Source organism: Alligator mississippiensis, unplaced genomic scaffold, assembly GCF_030867095.1.
Source record: "Alligator mississippiensis isolate rAllMis1 unplaced genomic scaffold, rAllMis1 scaffold_104, whole genome shotgun sequence".
Classification (NCBI taxonomy): domain Eukaryota; kingdom Metazoa; phylum Chordata; order Crocodylia; family Alligatoridae; genus Alligator; species Alligator mississippiensis.
Genome location: NW_026775392.1, coordinates 34,619 through 49,769, shown reverse-complemented (window position 1 = coordinate 49,769; position 15,151 = coordinate 34,619). Strand labels below are relative to the sequence as shown.

Genomic DNA, 15,151 nt, shown 5'->3' with positions numbered 1-15,151 from the left:
AGCTCCCAGCTCTCCTGGGTGCTTTTTACCATTCAGCCTGTCTCCCTATGGCACCTTGGCTATTAACTCCTCGAGTTGGGGGAAATCTTCCTTTTTGAACTCTACCAGCCTAGTTGTGCTGACCTTGTCCTTTTCCCCCTCTCAGGACCTGAAATTCTATCAAAAGCGTCAGGGACACTTGGAAGGGCGACTATTGCTGGCTCCCCTTCCCTGCACTTCCCCCCATCCTTGTGCTCACCTCTGGGGTCAGATCTCCACTGCCAAGTGGGTCCTTCCAGGGTAAGAGGTGGTGGCAGATAATGTTGGAGAAAAACCTCCCTGCCTGCTGACCCTGGCTAGGAGGGCGCTCCAGGCAGGACAGGGCCTGGATTCCTTCTCTTGCTTGCAGCTGATGCACCTAAGGCCGAGTGCCAGCTGTGGGCTGCCTTCATGCCAATGGCTACAGGAGCTCCCTCTGTAGACCACAAGTACACTGCAGCCACCACTGATAGGCCTCTTGCAATGTCATGGAGCAAGGTAGACATTTCAGTGGTGGCCTGGACCAACGTCTGCTGCGTGGCCTGGCCTGTGCGTGGTTGTGGCTGGCTGGATGCCTGAAGTGGATTAACTAGAACCATTTCCCTTTAAGCATTGCTTGGAGCTCATGAGGTCAGAGGAGTGTCCCTAGGCAGCTCCCTGATGTGTGGGTAGGCTGGAATTGCACTTACTTAACTATGGCTTCCCCGGCCAAAGGGCAATGGAATTGGCTGTGGCATTACTTGCGTAAGTGCTGCTTCTGAATGGGCTACGGTGCACAGCAGTGTGTGCAGAGCTTGCAGCTGAGGGCAGAGCCTGCCTGGAAAGACTGTGCCCCTGGATGAATTGCTGGGTACTTTCAGTGAGCTCTGGGCCTGCTGCCTGGCAGTAACTGCAGAGTTGTCCCTCTGCCTCGGCTGCATTTGTGAAGTGCCTGTGGAGGTCTGCAACATTAATGGGGTTGACTGGTAACGCACGGCCTGGCAACTGAGCACTCCCCACCCTCCAGTCTTCAACCTGCTCCCCGTAGGCGGAGCTGCTGGGGGTGGGGGAGAGTGTGCTGAGGTACCCCACATAGGGGCAGGGAGGTGCCAAAGTGTCCTGGTGGCCAATGTAGCAGGTTGCCTTGTAAACTGTCATGGCAGCTCCTTGCATGCTCTGGGAGCTGCCTGTCCTTGTTTGCCTTGTTTAGTGGTGGGTGAGTGTGCGTATGTGAGTTCCTGGGGACAACTCTTTTTCAGTGATGTGGTGACCTTTCTGCGGGTGTTGACCTGCCTTCGGGCACTATCTCAGCTGCCCTCTGAGCCACGATCTGGGGATGCACAAGCCAGCCATCACCCTCTACTGGGTGAAACAAGGTCTTGAAAGCACAGATTCACTTCGACAAGACAAATTATCTATGGCCACATCCTGAAAGCAGCAATGTCAGTAAACTAAAGTTAGTGATTGTTTTGATGCATTGGTGCGTGTTAATGGTTTCTTAACAAGGCCCAGGGCAACTCATTTAAAAGGCAAATAATTAATGCTGAGGAAACAGATGAGCCTCTTAGGTGACACGGATCCCAGGTGGAAGGAAAAAGATAACAAACACAGAGTAAGTTTCCAAATGAATTAACTTTTGGTTCAATTTTGTTTGTAATGATGTAAGCCTCGCTTTTGTGCTCTCTATGCAAAGTTTCATTGAAATTGGGGGTGGGAAGAAACGTGTCCTATGCATCCTTTGGCTTTGCCCACATTATCCACAACAGGAAAGTTAACTACCCATGTTGTCTCCGGGGAGTGAGACAGGAGATGGAAGAACTGTGCATCTTTCATCTTGAGATCAGAAAAAAAAGATTTGAGGCTTAATGGCAATCAACAGTGGGTGAAGTTTTGTTCTCTTTAAGAAATGGTGTCTCTTCACATGGGTGGGGAATGGACATCACAATTTAGCTCAGGTCTCTGTCAGGCAGAGCAGATTTGCTGCACCTGCTGAAAATGCCCTCAGCCTTCCAGTCATTTCAGATGCTGTTTGTGCTCTGTGCAGCTGATCAGAAGCCTTCTTTGGCCTTAGGAGATCCCATGTACGAGACAGAACTGAACATGTCTACACAGTGCACAAAATGTGCAGTAGAGTAATTATACTGTGCATTAGCATATCATGGTAAAAGCCATGTGAATGGGCCAATGTGCAGTACAATTAGTCTTTTGTGCATTAGCATCACTTAAAACACGTTCGCTGGTGCTACTGCGCAGTAGTGTCAGTTATTACACATTGAGTTAGTACCTGTTACTACAGGTATTATACTTCATGCACTGCAACCACAGTGCATCAATGCATATCTAGATGTATCCATTGTGTAGCAAGGTGCTAGCTGTCCAGCAGAGTCAACATTGTTGTCAAGTACACATGTGAGGAAAATTCCAGGCCTGTGTGAAGACAGTGACAAAACTCACCTTGACTTCAGGACAGCAAAGATTTCATTAATAACCCTATCACCATAACAGCAGGGCACATTTCCATCATTAATGGCATTAAGCTCATAAGAGACCTGGGAGGCAGCCAGCCTTCTATTGTAGTGGTGGGGTCCTGAGGCAGAAGTACATCATCTCGTGGTCACTGTTGTGACAGCTGAAAATTACGTCTGTGTGATAAGGGTGCTTGCTGAAGGCTCTCTGAAGATTAGACCAAGTGTTTTTCTGTCATTTGTTCAGATATTAAGCTATATGTTGGTGCTAAGAGCCTAATTAAAGTCTAAGATGTAGTATGAGGCCTAGTAAATTTAGCAAAGCCTTATACAAGTAGTGATGGTAGGCTCTGTGGCGTAGTTAAAATTAACCTTATCAGAAGAATGCAAGGCTTGTACCGCTATGGGTCAGTCTAAGGAGAGATGAAGTAAAAAGAATCTGAATGGCTGTAAGTTATCAGCACTGCTCAGAAGTTATAAATTGGCTGGCACATCCGGAAATCATTTAGAAGGAAGAAACAGCTCTGCGAAAGGAACTACTAATTAGCTGTTGACCTGGATCAGTGGGCCCGCGGATCTCAAGGAGCCCAAGGATTGAATACCAAGGTCCTTCCCAGCACTTCTCAGACAGCGCTGATCGGGGACACCTGACTTCGCTGAGCTTTGTGGAAAGAGAAACTTGTACATCAGGAATCAGAGGGGACTACCAATAAGTTGCCAACGTGAATTATTATCGTCTGTCATTATCTGTCTTATTATACTACGCTTAGTCCTGTTTTTGTGAAGTCAATAAACCTTTCTTACCTTTCTACCCCAGACCATACTCTCAATCCCAAACCCTCCACAGGCAGCTGGGACAATTGTTGCCCAAGTTGCCATTCACTATTACCTTTCCCACCAATTCTTCCCTGCTGCTCACAGACAGGGAAGTATAGGTGGGGAATGTAGTAGTGGATGGCCACTTGGGCAGCAGTGACCACAAGAGGATTGAGTTCAGTATCCTGAGAAAAGGAAGGATGGGGAGCAGTAGAATAAGGACCCTGGACATCAGAAAAGCAGACTTTGACTCACTCAGGGAAGTCATGGGCAAGATCCCCTGGGAAGCCTGACTGAGGGGAGGCCAAGAGAGCTGGCTGTACTTGAAAGAAGCCTTACTGAGAGTGCAGGAACAAACCACCCTGATGCACAGGAAAACTAGCAAGTATGGCAGAAGACCAGCTTGACTTAGCAGGGAACTCTTTAGTAAACTAAATCACAAAAAGGAAGCTTATAAGAAGTGGAAACCTGGTCAAATAACTAGGGAAGAATATAAGAGTATTGCTCAGGCCTGCAGGGATGAAGTCTGGAAGGCCAAAGTGCAATTGGAGTTGCAGCTTGCAAGGGATGTGAAGGGTAACAAGAAGGGTTTTTACATGTATGTCGGTAGCAAGAGGAGATCGGAGAAGTGTGGATCCCTTACTGAATGGGGCAGGAAACCTTGTGGCAGAGGATGCAGAAAAGGCTAAAGTGCTCAATACCTTTTTTGCCTCAGTCTTCACAGGCAAGGTCAGCTCCCAGACTATCACACTGGGCAGCACAGTTCAGTCTGGGGAGGAGGTGAGCAGCCCTCAGTGATGAAAGAACAGGTTGGGGACTACCTAGAAAAGCTGGATATGCACAAGTCCATGGGGCCAGATGGGATGCACTCAAGGGTGCTGAGGGAGTTGGCTGATGTGATTGCAGAGCCGCTGGCAATGATCTTTGAAAACTCATAGTGATACAGAGACGTCCCAGATGACTAGAAGACAGCAAACATAGTGTCCATATTTAAGAATGGGAAAAAGGAGGATCCAGGGTGGTACAGACCAGTCAGCCTCACCTCGATCCCTGGAAAAATCATGGAACAGATCCTTAAGGAATCCATTTCTAAGCAGTTGAAGGAGAAGAAGGTGATTAGGAACAGTCAGCATGGATTCACCGGGGCAAGTCATGCCTGACCAACCTGATTGCCTTCTATGATGAGATGACTGGCTCGGTGGATGCAAGGAGACCAGTGGATGTGGTGTACCTTGATTTTAGTAAGGCTCTTAATATGGTCTTCCCCAGCATTCTCAGAGGCAAGCTAAGGAAGTATGGGCTGGATGAATGGACTGTAAGGTGGATGGAAAACTGGCTGTAGCATTGGGCTCAGAGAGTAGTAATCAATGGCTCGATGTCTGCTTGGCAGCCGGTATCAAGTGGAGTGCCCCAGGGGTTGGTCCTGGGGCCGTTTTTGTTCAATGTCTTCATCGATGACCTGGATGATGGCATAGAGTCATCTCTGCAAGTCTGCAAGTCTGCAGACCCTCTGCAAGTCTGCAAATTACGCCAAGCTCGGGGAAGTAGTAGATACACTGGAGGGTGGGGCTAGGATTCAGAGTGACTTAGACAAATTGGAGGATTGGGCCAAAAGGAATTTCATGAGGTTCAACAAGAACAAATGCAAAGTCCTGCTCTTAGGACGGAAGAACCCCACGTACCGGTACAGGCTGGGGGCAGACTGTCTGGGCAGCAGCTCTGCAGAAAAGGACCTAGTGGTTACAGTGGACAATAGGCTGAATATGAGCCAGCAGGGTGTCCTTGTTGCCAAGAAGGCTAACAGCATACAGGGCTACATTGCTAGGTGTGCTGCCAGTAGGTCAACGGAAGTGATTATTCCCCTCTATTCACCATCAGTGAGGCCACATCTGGAGTACTGTGTTCAGTTTTGGGCCCTCACTACAGAAAGGATGTGGACAAATTGGAGAGAGTCCAGCGGAGGGTAACAAAAAGGGTGAGGGGGCTGGGGCACATGACTTATGAGGAAAGACTGAGTGACCTGGACTTATTTTGTCTAGAAAGGAGAAGACTGAGAGGGGACTTAACGGCAGCCTTCAATTACCTGAAGTGGGGTTTGAAAGAGGGTGGATGAATGGACTGTAAGGTGTTCCCTGTTCTCAGTGGTGTCAGTTGACAGAACAAGAAGCAACTATCTTAAGTTGCAGCAAGGGAAGTTTAAGTTAGATATTAGGAAGAATTTTCTGACTAGGAGGGTAGTAAAGCACTGGAACAGGCTACCCAGAGAGGTGGTGCAATCTCCAACCTTGGGGGTTTTCAAAACCCCGCTAGACAAACCTTTGGCTGGGATGATCTAGTTGGGGATGAGCAGGGGGTTGGATTAGATGATGGAACCTGGCTCCGCAGGGGGCAGAGATCAGCGGGTGGGCAGCGGCACCAAGAAGACCCCCGGCACAGATCTCTGCTCCCTGAAGAACCGAATTGCACGGCAGGGACCAGCAGGGTTGCTCACCGCTCTGCACTGCTTCCTTGCCCCATGACCTGGCATGACAGGGATCAGAGATTCACTCCAGGGTCTCCTTGTCTCCATGAAGTCCAGCGGCCCTCCCCATCCCCCAGATGAGCCACCCACGGCCCTGTGCTGCTTCTCCCTGGGGCGCTGTAGGCCTTGGCCCAAACCCCACCTGGCTGGGCAGTAGCCCTGGTGAGCTCCTGGCAGTCTCCTTTCTTTAGTCTGCTTGTTTTCAGGACTGATGGATCTGTCTGGGCACACGGTGCCCCCAACCGAGTGTGAATCTGTGGGGCAGCCTCTGGGTCCATTTCCAGTTCGCTGGCTGCTCCCTCCAGTCTGTGGCCATGATCCCTCCCTACCCGCACAGCCCGAGGACTGGAAAGCGCTGGCCCATGGGGCAGCCCTGGCTGAGGTGAGGACTAGAGCCCAGTGGCCCTGGTGTGAGGAAGGAGAAGGGCAATGCCAAGGAGGGTGGAAGAGATGGCTGTGATGAGAGAGCCGAGTGGCTGTGGAGAAAGGGGCAGGTGCTTTTCCCCCCTAGGGGACCCCAACTCTGATCTGCCTCAGGGGAGGGCATTGCCCGGCTTTGGAGTAGGCATGGGGTGAGGGGCCTCCCCCTCCTGGGCTCAACTCAGCCACTCTCCCGGCACACCACCAGTGATGGCTGCTCCAACCCCGGCCCCTGCGGGACAGTTGTGGTTGTGGCCTGGGGCCCAGGTCAGGATCAGAGTTGTGGCAGGAGCCAGAGCCACAGCAGCTGCCCTGTCCCTGCACCGTCTCCTGCCAGGGTCACCCTGTGGCAAAAATGTCTCATGATCTCACTACACAAAAGGCCTCACAGCTGAGAACTGAAAATTGTTTCTTTTTCTCTTCTTTCTTCCTGCATTAGATAATCAGTAGCATAATAAGGAACAGTCCGAACAAATGTTCGGTTTGCGATAAGGCTGATTCCTGTGGGAACACAAAGATTAGTTACTGCCTGCTTTGCACATAAATTTTGCAACCCTTGTTACTTGCTCGTTTTAGGACTACGCATGTACTAAACTTTGCAGAAAAACGTAGCAAATCACAGATTGCCACAATGGAATCTTGTTCATGAGAGGTATAAAAATGTAACTTCGGGCGTGGCTAGGCGTCGACTCGGCTTTGAGCATTGAACTCCCTTGTCGATCTGTTTGCAAACAAATAAACTCAAGATGGATCCAGCCTGAGTGTGTGTGACTCTCTCCTTGAGGTATATTGGAAAAGCCTCCAGGGGCACGAAACTAGCCGTTTGTGCAACAACCCCACCACACACCCCCTCCCTCGCACTCACCCGGGCCATACACTACACGATCTCTCCCTCTCTCCTTCCACCACCACCCTGCGCTCACGCCTGCACTACCCCTGCTGCATGAGACATCCTGTCCGTGACCCGGGCCGGCAGCCGGACCTGCAGCAGCCTCCTGCCTCGAGCTGGTACTTGAATCCAAGTGAGGGTTTTCAGTCTCCATGTTGAATGGGGAAAAGCCTTGTTTTGGATTTGAGTAAATATGGTATTGATATTGCCACACAGCTGATTGCCTCTTAAACGCCTGATATACTGGTGTAGTATAGATTTAGCAACCCTTGTACAGATCAAGACAAACAACAACTGCCAAACACTATAACAAGTTTAATGGAGAAAACATGCACAGAAAAATACACTAAGGTGCACAGAGCGCACACAATGCATTTATTAGATTGGGAGACCAGGGTGCAAAAAGAGAGGGCAAGAGAAATGTGATTGGACCCTTGCCTATGCCAAAAAAGAGGGACTGTGCTCATAGGCCATTTGCACCCAGACACAACAAGGGCACCATTTTGCAGCTGCAGCGTTAGTGCAGCTCAGATCAGACCCCACAGAGCATGTGCGAGAGGTGAAGCAAGAGCTTGTGAGCTTTGCCAGATGGAGCCAAAAATGGTGGAGCTGCAGGGTCACTGGGACGTGTACAGGAGGGCACAGCCCAGGCCTTGTGACACTTCACCTCATCTTGCACACCCAAAAGTATGAGGTCAAGCTGCTTGAAAGCAGAGGTGCTCTGCTACAGCCAGCTTGCATGGTGCAAGAGAGAGGTTTTTGCTATAGCATGGTGTAGGCACAGGTTTTCATTGATTTCATAGATATTAAGGCTGGAAGGGACCTCGCAAGATCACCTGGTCCAGCCACCCACCCAAGGAGCAGGAAGTCATCTGGGGTCAGACGATCCCAGCAAGAATCCAAGTGTTTCTTGAAAGTGTCCAGAGCGGGTGTTTGCCCCACATCTGGAGGGGAGTCTAGTCCAGACCCTGGGGACTCAGACAGTAAAGAAGTTGTTCCTTAGGTCCAGCTCAAAATGGTCTTCCAGGAGTTTGTGGCTGTTGGATCTTGTCTTCCCTTGGAGTGCCCTGGTGAGCAGAGCAGAGGTGCTAGAAGAAAAACCTGCTACTGCCACAATAATCCCAATTCAAGGTTCTCACACCCTCTCTCCAAGACACCTTCCATGGCAGGAATCGGTGTCTTTAAGGGTGTCCACCACCTGCATCTGCAGACAACGTTTGATCTGGAGCTACCTCTCAATTGCAGCTCCTGCCACGACACTGCCCACTCTCTCCCACCAGGGCAGTTTTCAGAAGTGTCTGCTCCTACCCAGACTTTGTTTCCTCCAAGGAAAAGATGGACAAGATCAGAGATTTAACAGCCTCTGTGCAACAGTCAGACAGACAAAACAGATCGTAAGAGAGAGAGAAAGAGAGAGGGGGAGACAGAGAAAGGGACATTGTACAGGCACAGCTGTCTAGTTCTCTACCCATCTCCCCCACAGGTACCGTGAGCAGTCCCAGCTTTTCTCAAAGCCCCTCGCTATTTCTGCAGTCTCACATCTATTTATTAGCCAATTCTCTGCTCCAAGTGGAAAAAAGTATCCTGCTATGATGTTCAGTCCCTTTGACTTTTCAGTCCCCAGCCTGGGAATTCAGTGGGAGTTGCAGGAGTCCAGTCCCTCACAGTATGGGGTTCCACATCTGCACCTATTACTGACCCGGGAAGGTCCAAGAGTCATCAGAGAGAGCAGCAGGCACAAAAAGGAGATCTAAGGGAATCCCCGCTCTCATGCTGAGGTGTTGCTAGTGAGGACTAGAATAGACTCACGGGACTAACATTTTGGTGGCTTCAACAGGCTGTGTCCCAAGCACTCCAGTTGAGTGAGTCAACAGAGACGACGGAGGGGATACAAAATGGGATTTGGAAAGCGTCCCAACTCACCTGCAACTTCAGATGAGCTGGGACAACCAGCATCCTATGCTGTGCCTGCTGGAGGGTTCTCCTGGCCAAAAGTGTGGGATTCTTATAAACACAACCAAAATGCCCACCAGCTCATCCTAGGACCGCAGCACTCGCATCTGACTGACACGGCACCCTAACAGGACCGATGTTACAAGACAGTGGAATAATTCCAAGTAATGAACTCTTTGAGCCAGGTGACCCTTTGATGACGCGCAATTGCAGAAATCCCGCACCCCCCCCCTGCACTATGTGCAGGGACTGTCTCCCAAACATACAGTGAGATCAACACTAACTGCTGCTGTCCTGTCCTTTCCTTACGCCCAAGGTTTTATAGGGGGCGCAGTTGAATCTGATTTCACAGCTGACTCCCATCTCCGTCCCAGTAAAGGCCTCGTACCTTTGTAGCACTCTGCCCAGGGCTCCCTTCACCTCCCTGTTGCGCAGACTGTAGATAAGGGGATTCAGCATGGGGTTGAGAACAGCGTAGAAGACAGAAACCACCTCGTCCTTGTCTGGGGAGTGCTGTGCCTGGGGCTGCATGTACATGAACATCCCCGTCCCATAGAATATGGTCACCACAGTCATGTGAGAGGAGCATGTGGAGAAGGCTTTCTTGCGCCCCACAGCAGAGCCAATCTTCAGTATAGCCCGAATGATGCCAATGTAAGAAATCAGGACAAGGAAGAGAGGGAACATGAGGGTGAAGAAACCCCCTATAAACATCATTTTCTCTGTGCTGGAGGTGTCCGCACAGGATAACTTGACCAGGGCTGGGGTTTCACAGAAGAAATGATTGATGACATTGGGGCCACACAGCACTGGCCACAAGAAAGGTGAAGGAATGGCTGTTGCCAGGATGCCAATTGCCCATGATGCTGCTGCCAGGTTGATGCACACTCTCCTGTCCATGACAGTATTGTAGCGCAGGGGGTTGCATATGGCTACATAGAGGTCAAAAGCCATCACCATGAGGATGAGGTATTCAGTGGAGCCCAGGAACAAAGTGATGCAGACCTGCGCTGCACACAGCTCATAGGAAATGCTCTTGCTCCCTGTCAGGATGTTAGTCAGCATTTTCGGGACCACAATAGAAACATAGCACAAGTTCAAGAAGGCCAGGTTGCTGAGGAAGAAGTACATAGGGGTGTGCAGTTGAGAGTCCAAGGAGGCCAGTGTGATTATAGTGAGGTTTCCCAGCACAGTCACAGCATAGACCAAGGAAAACACCACAAAAACGAGCCACTGCAGCTCTCGCTGGTCAGAAATTCCCAGCAGAATGACCTCTCTGCCCATGCTGTGATTCCTCTTTCCCACCTTGCTCTCCATGCTAGACCCAGAATTGCGTAGGCCAAATGTGGACGGACATATATGCACAGGCCTGCAGAAAGGGACAAAAGGAATTGTGGGTTAGAATGACAGCATGGGAATAGACCCTGATGTTATTAAATGTTGCACGACGGGTAGGGGAAAAGATTGAACCTGTCACCTCTTGAGTTGGACACACAGGTTTTAACTATGCAGTTTGAGAGACCTCCTCTGCATATCAGCTGGAAAAGGGAGACAAAAATCCTGTTGGGACTTGGTGGATGTTGAACTGAGCGGTGACACACGGCCAGAGGTGGAAAGAACGCCCAGGTCTGAGTGTGGTAATCATTTACAAAGACTACCATAAGCATAATATGCCCAGTGCATCAGAACTGACCCCAGATTATACCTAGCTCATGCATGCAGTGTTTGCATTCAGCACAACAAAAAACAAATGCTGTGTATGATATTCTCTCTTGATTTTTTTCCTCCGTCTTCTCTCAATCAAAAAACAACCTTGCTCTTGCCCTAGCTTCCCGGAGTACATGCTTTGAGAATTTCATTCTAGATCACCAAACGAACCAGCCAAGAAACACTCCGCAGGACCATGACTTCCTGCTTACACGTGGAGCAGCCATTTACCTGCAGCGGTACTTCCCAAAGTAAGGAAGGGTGAGAGATTTTGGCTCACAGTGAGTGAACATAGGGAGCTCTGTAGAGCTGATGATATTTTAGTGGGGTGATTTGCTCTTCTCACTTTCCTCTCTGCACACCACAGGGTGTGCCAGACTGCCATGGCCCCTCACACACTCAGCACCCCTGCCATCCTGAACTGTTCCATGCACCTCAATGGAGGAAGGGGCTATCCAGAATGAGTTTGGGTATCCAAATTTGACTGTAAGAGACCAGAGATGAGAGAGCATCCCATATCCTGGACTGGACCCTAGGCAGAAAGGTGACCTGTTTGTGAAGGTACACTGCACATCCTTCTTCTGCCTTTAACTTTGAAGAGTCTGCCAGTGCTTTCTGTGCAGCGTTAGGGGAAAAGCCAAGAGCAGGAAGTGACTGATCACTCGAATGTCTCAAGTAACATTAGGACCATGTTGCCAAAGCAAGTCTGACTTTTGATTCAGAAAAGCAGAATAGCTCTGGTTTCTGAAGTGGATCATGGCAGTGCTGTTCCCCTGCAGATGTGCCTGGCACACACACGAGAGCACTTGCTGCAGTATGGAGGAGACTTGGTGAGACTCGGTGCTCCTCGTAAGGAACAGAAAGCAAAGCCTCACACAGCAATCTTGGAAAAGATTATGGATCTCACTTCTGCTCCGGACACACCCTGGCCATGCATAGCTCTTTGTATACTTGGGATTTGTTAGACTCACAGGACCACAAGCTGTGGGCTCAGCCCCTCATTGAGCTGTGTCCCAGGGAAGTCATTTGGAGTTGAGGGAGAACAGTGCCAGCCAGGACAGAGCCCCTCATCTGTGCAGACTGCCGGCCCTGGAAGTCCCAAGAGTCAGCAGAGACAGAAACAGGCACAAAAAGGTAATCAAAGGGAATCTCAACTCACCTGCTACCATGCAGTCTAGTTCAGATGTCAGCATTTGAGCAGGGTGAAAGCCACTTACAATCCTGGGTTTGCAGACGGCTTCATCTGGCCGAAATGATGGGCTTACAATGTACCTAACATAAACAGTGGGTCGACTCAGAGATTAAGTAGAAACTCGGAGATTCAGAGCAGACTGACTAATGATGCCGCAACTGTCTGAAAGGGCTGATGCTATGAAACAAGGAAAATCTTACTGGAATGACTCCAAAGGATTAACCATTTGAGTCTCCATTGAAAGAAGGCTGCACCTGCTAATGCAGCTCTGTATTATTAGGCTCAGAGAGATGCAGAATGCTCCAGGGATGGTGTCCCAAACACAGAATTAAATCAAGGCATAGTTTTGATGGTAGATAGCTCTCATCATACGTCATACTTAGGACGACACAGTTCTTTTGGATTAGCTCTTTAGGGTTACTGTGAACCCCATAATTGAAGGGAGTGTGTTGTTTTCACTTTATTCTCCTTTCAGAAACCTCTTTTGGAGCTTTCTGTATTAGGGCACATTAAGATATAATCATTCTTTTTTTAACTCAGCTGTAAACTGCACGTTGAGTAGAGATAGTTCCAAGTTAATTTGCAGCACAAACACGGGATAAGCTGTGAACTCACAGTACGTTATACCGTGAGGTAGCCACATAACTGGGTTTGATGCTGGGAACACAATGGACAGAATAGAAATGTCTCATGCATTACTACAATGGTCAGTCCAAAAGTAATTCCTCCTGTTTTCTTAATATTATCAAAAAAAAAGAATTAACTATGCACAGATAAGGTATGCATTGATATTGAACGCACAGCTATTTTCCAACATAGCCCCGTCTCAAACAATGGCCTTTTTCCTCTGGTGGACAAGGGCACGTATGCTGATATTGTATGAGGGTGAATCGGAAAGTTTGCATCATAATTTTTATCTCCGAAGTATGCTATAGACATGGAGGGCATTCTTTGTGACCTCTTGCCTAAGGGGGGCATTATCTAGTGAGAGGTTCATAGATTAATTGATTGTAAGGCTGGAAGGGACCTTGGAAGATCATCGGGTTCAGCCCCCTGCACCAAGCAGGAAAGGTAACTGGGGTCAGGTGACCCCAGCAAGGTGACTGTCCAGTCTCCTCCTGAAGATTTCCAGGGTAAGCGATTGCACCACCTCTTGGGGGGAGCTTATTCCACAGTCCGGACACCCTAACTGTGAAGACGTTTTTCCAGATCCCCCAGGTCCCTTTCCTTCGTAGTGTTGGTCAATTTGGTGCCGCCAAGCCTGTAGGTGTGTAGGGGGTTGTTCGTCCCCAGATGGAGCACTTTACATTTCTCAATGTTGAACTTCATGTGCTTCCGATCAACCCAACTTGCCAGCCTATCTAGGTCCACCTATATCTGTGGCCTATCTTCAAGTGTGACCACGCTTCCCCATAATTTGGTGCCATCCAAGAGAGAGAAAAACACTTAGTACAATGAGGTCACCCAATTTCCAGATGGTAACCCTGCTCCAGAGAAACGGTGGCACGTCACTTCCTGAAGGCAGAGGCTGTATCAGTGGAACGTTTTTATGGCTGGTAAAATTCAGACAGGTGTTGAAGGCTGGATTTATGATGAGACACCCTTAACTTTCTTGCTGCCCCATTTTATGCTTTCTTCAACTTCACTTCTCTGATGACTCTTTGCTTCCAGAGAATCCCATCCTGTGACTGGGTTCAACAGACCCATCACATGTCCACATCTCAGTTTGGTCTTTTTCCAGTGTCCCAATCTGCCTGCTGTCCATTGGTCTCCTCTCATCACGTTTCATTAACACATCCAATCATTTCAACCCTCTGATTCAGCTGGTTAGTGCCAAGTTCAGTTAGTCTGAGCTGGTAACAAGGCTAATACTATGTTATGTTAGACAAACTTCTCAGTGATAAAAAGGAAAGAAACAACATGCAAGTAAACTCAAGGGCATCAGCTTCCTGCAAGAGGCTGTAATGTGAGAACAGCTCAAGGCCAGCTGATATTGCAGACAGCGGGAAAATGACAAGTTCCAATAATAATAAGGCTATACAATACTTAAGCAATGGTAAAGTAAGGCTAAATATAAAACAAAAGTTTAAATAATACTATAATGCGCATTCAGGCAGGTGCAACCTCAAGCAGAAATGTGACAATCTACCCTAACAGCTCCACCCAGCACACACGTGCACAGAGCGCTAATCCAAAATTAATTATCCGGCTGTCTCATGGGAGCTACAGGAATAGTGAAGCAGCCTGGTAAGGCTGGGCAGCCCATGGCGCTGTGTCCTGCACGGCGCACGGCACCTGGCTTGCTGGGCAGAACAGCCCAAGTGAAGAGCACTTGTTTGCCTAAAGTGTGACAAGGAAGGGGTCAGGGAGTGCAGAAACTCCTGCAGAAACCCTCCAGCTTGGGGGCCTGGAGTTGGGTAACTAAACCTTTCCAGAGGCTACTTCACCAGACGACATGGTTGTGCGAAGGGCAGTTCTCCTCCTGCCACTGTGGCCTGAGACACCCTGAAAACCAGGTGACTTTTATGGAGGTGTCACAGGCTGTACTTGGGCAACTAACTCTGGACACCAGTGTTTGAACACTTTGGCCCAAGAGTGTGCAATACCTAAGAAGTGGGATAGGTCAAATGTGTCACAGAGTCATGCTCTCTGGTAGCAAAAGGAGATGATTCCCTAGGGACGTCAGTGGAGCTGAGCCCCTTACACCAGAGCCTAAGAGGGCGGCTCTGTGCACTGGACAGTGGTAGTGCATGAGGCAGCAGCAATTCCCAGCAGCAGCTGGTTGGCTTCCCAATAGAGGCAGGGCCTCCTTGTTTGCACATTGCCCCTTCAGTCAGTGTCCACCGTCCCACGTGGCCTCCAGCAGTCCCTGGGACCCAGGTCCTCATTGCTACAAATATCAGGCTGCTGCCTGCTGGGAGTTTTATGATGTCCCTTGCATTAAGGATGGACGGGTGCCACAATATTAGGGCGTTGGGGCTGGGGTATGGAATCAGGTTCCTACTGAAGCCAGGGGGAGTTTTGTTCCTGATTTTACCAGGTGAAAATTTCTCTGACTTGAAGATGGTGAATCCCGGCTGTCCCATCAGCTACATCATTCACTAGGAGACAAGACCACACATTTGGGAATGTTCTTGAGCAGAGGATCTAGGCAGAGCCAAGGGGCGGGCAGGATGTTGTCATTACTTCCC

At 49.3% G+C, this 15,151-nt stretch overlaps 1 protein-coding gene across 1 annotated transcript; it reads right to left on the bottom strand.

Moving 5' to 3' along the window:
- Window positions 1-7,444: 7,444 nt before the first annotated feature.
- LOC132247476 (olfactory receptor 2B6-like) lies at window positions 7,445-10,792 on the bottom strand. Its single transcript, XM_059720206.1, has one exon. The coding sequence runs from the start codon at window positions 10,376-10,378 to the stop codon at window positions 9,341-9,343; it is 1,038 nt and encodes a 345-aa protein (XP_059576189.1). The 5' UTR covers window positions 10,379-10,792; the 3' UTR covers window positions 7,445-9,340.
- Between the last annotated feature and the right edge of the window lie 4,359 nt (window positions 10,793-15,151).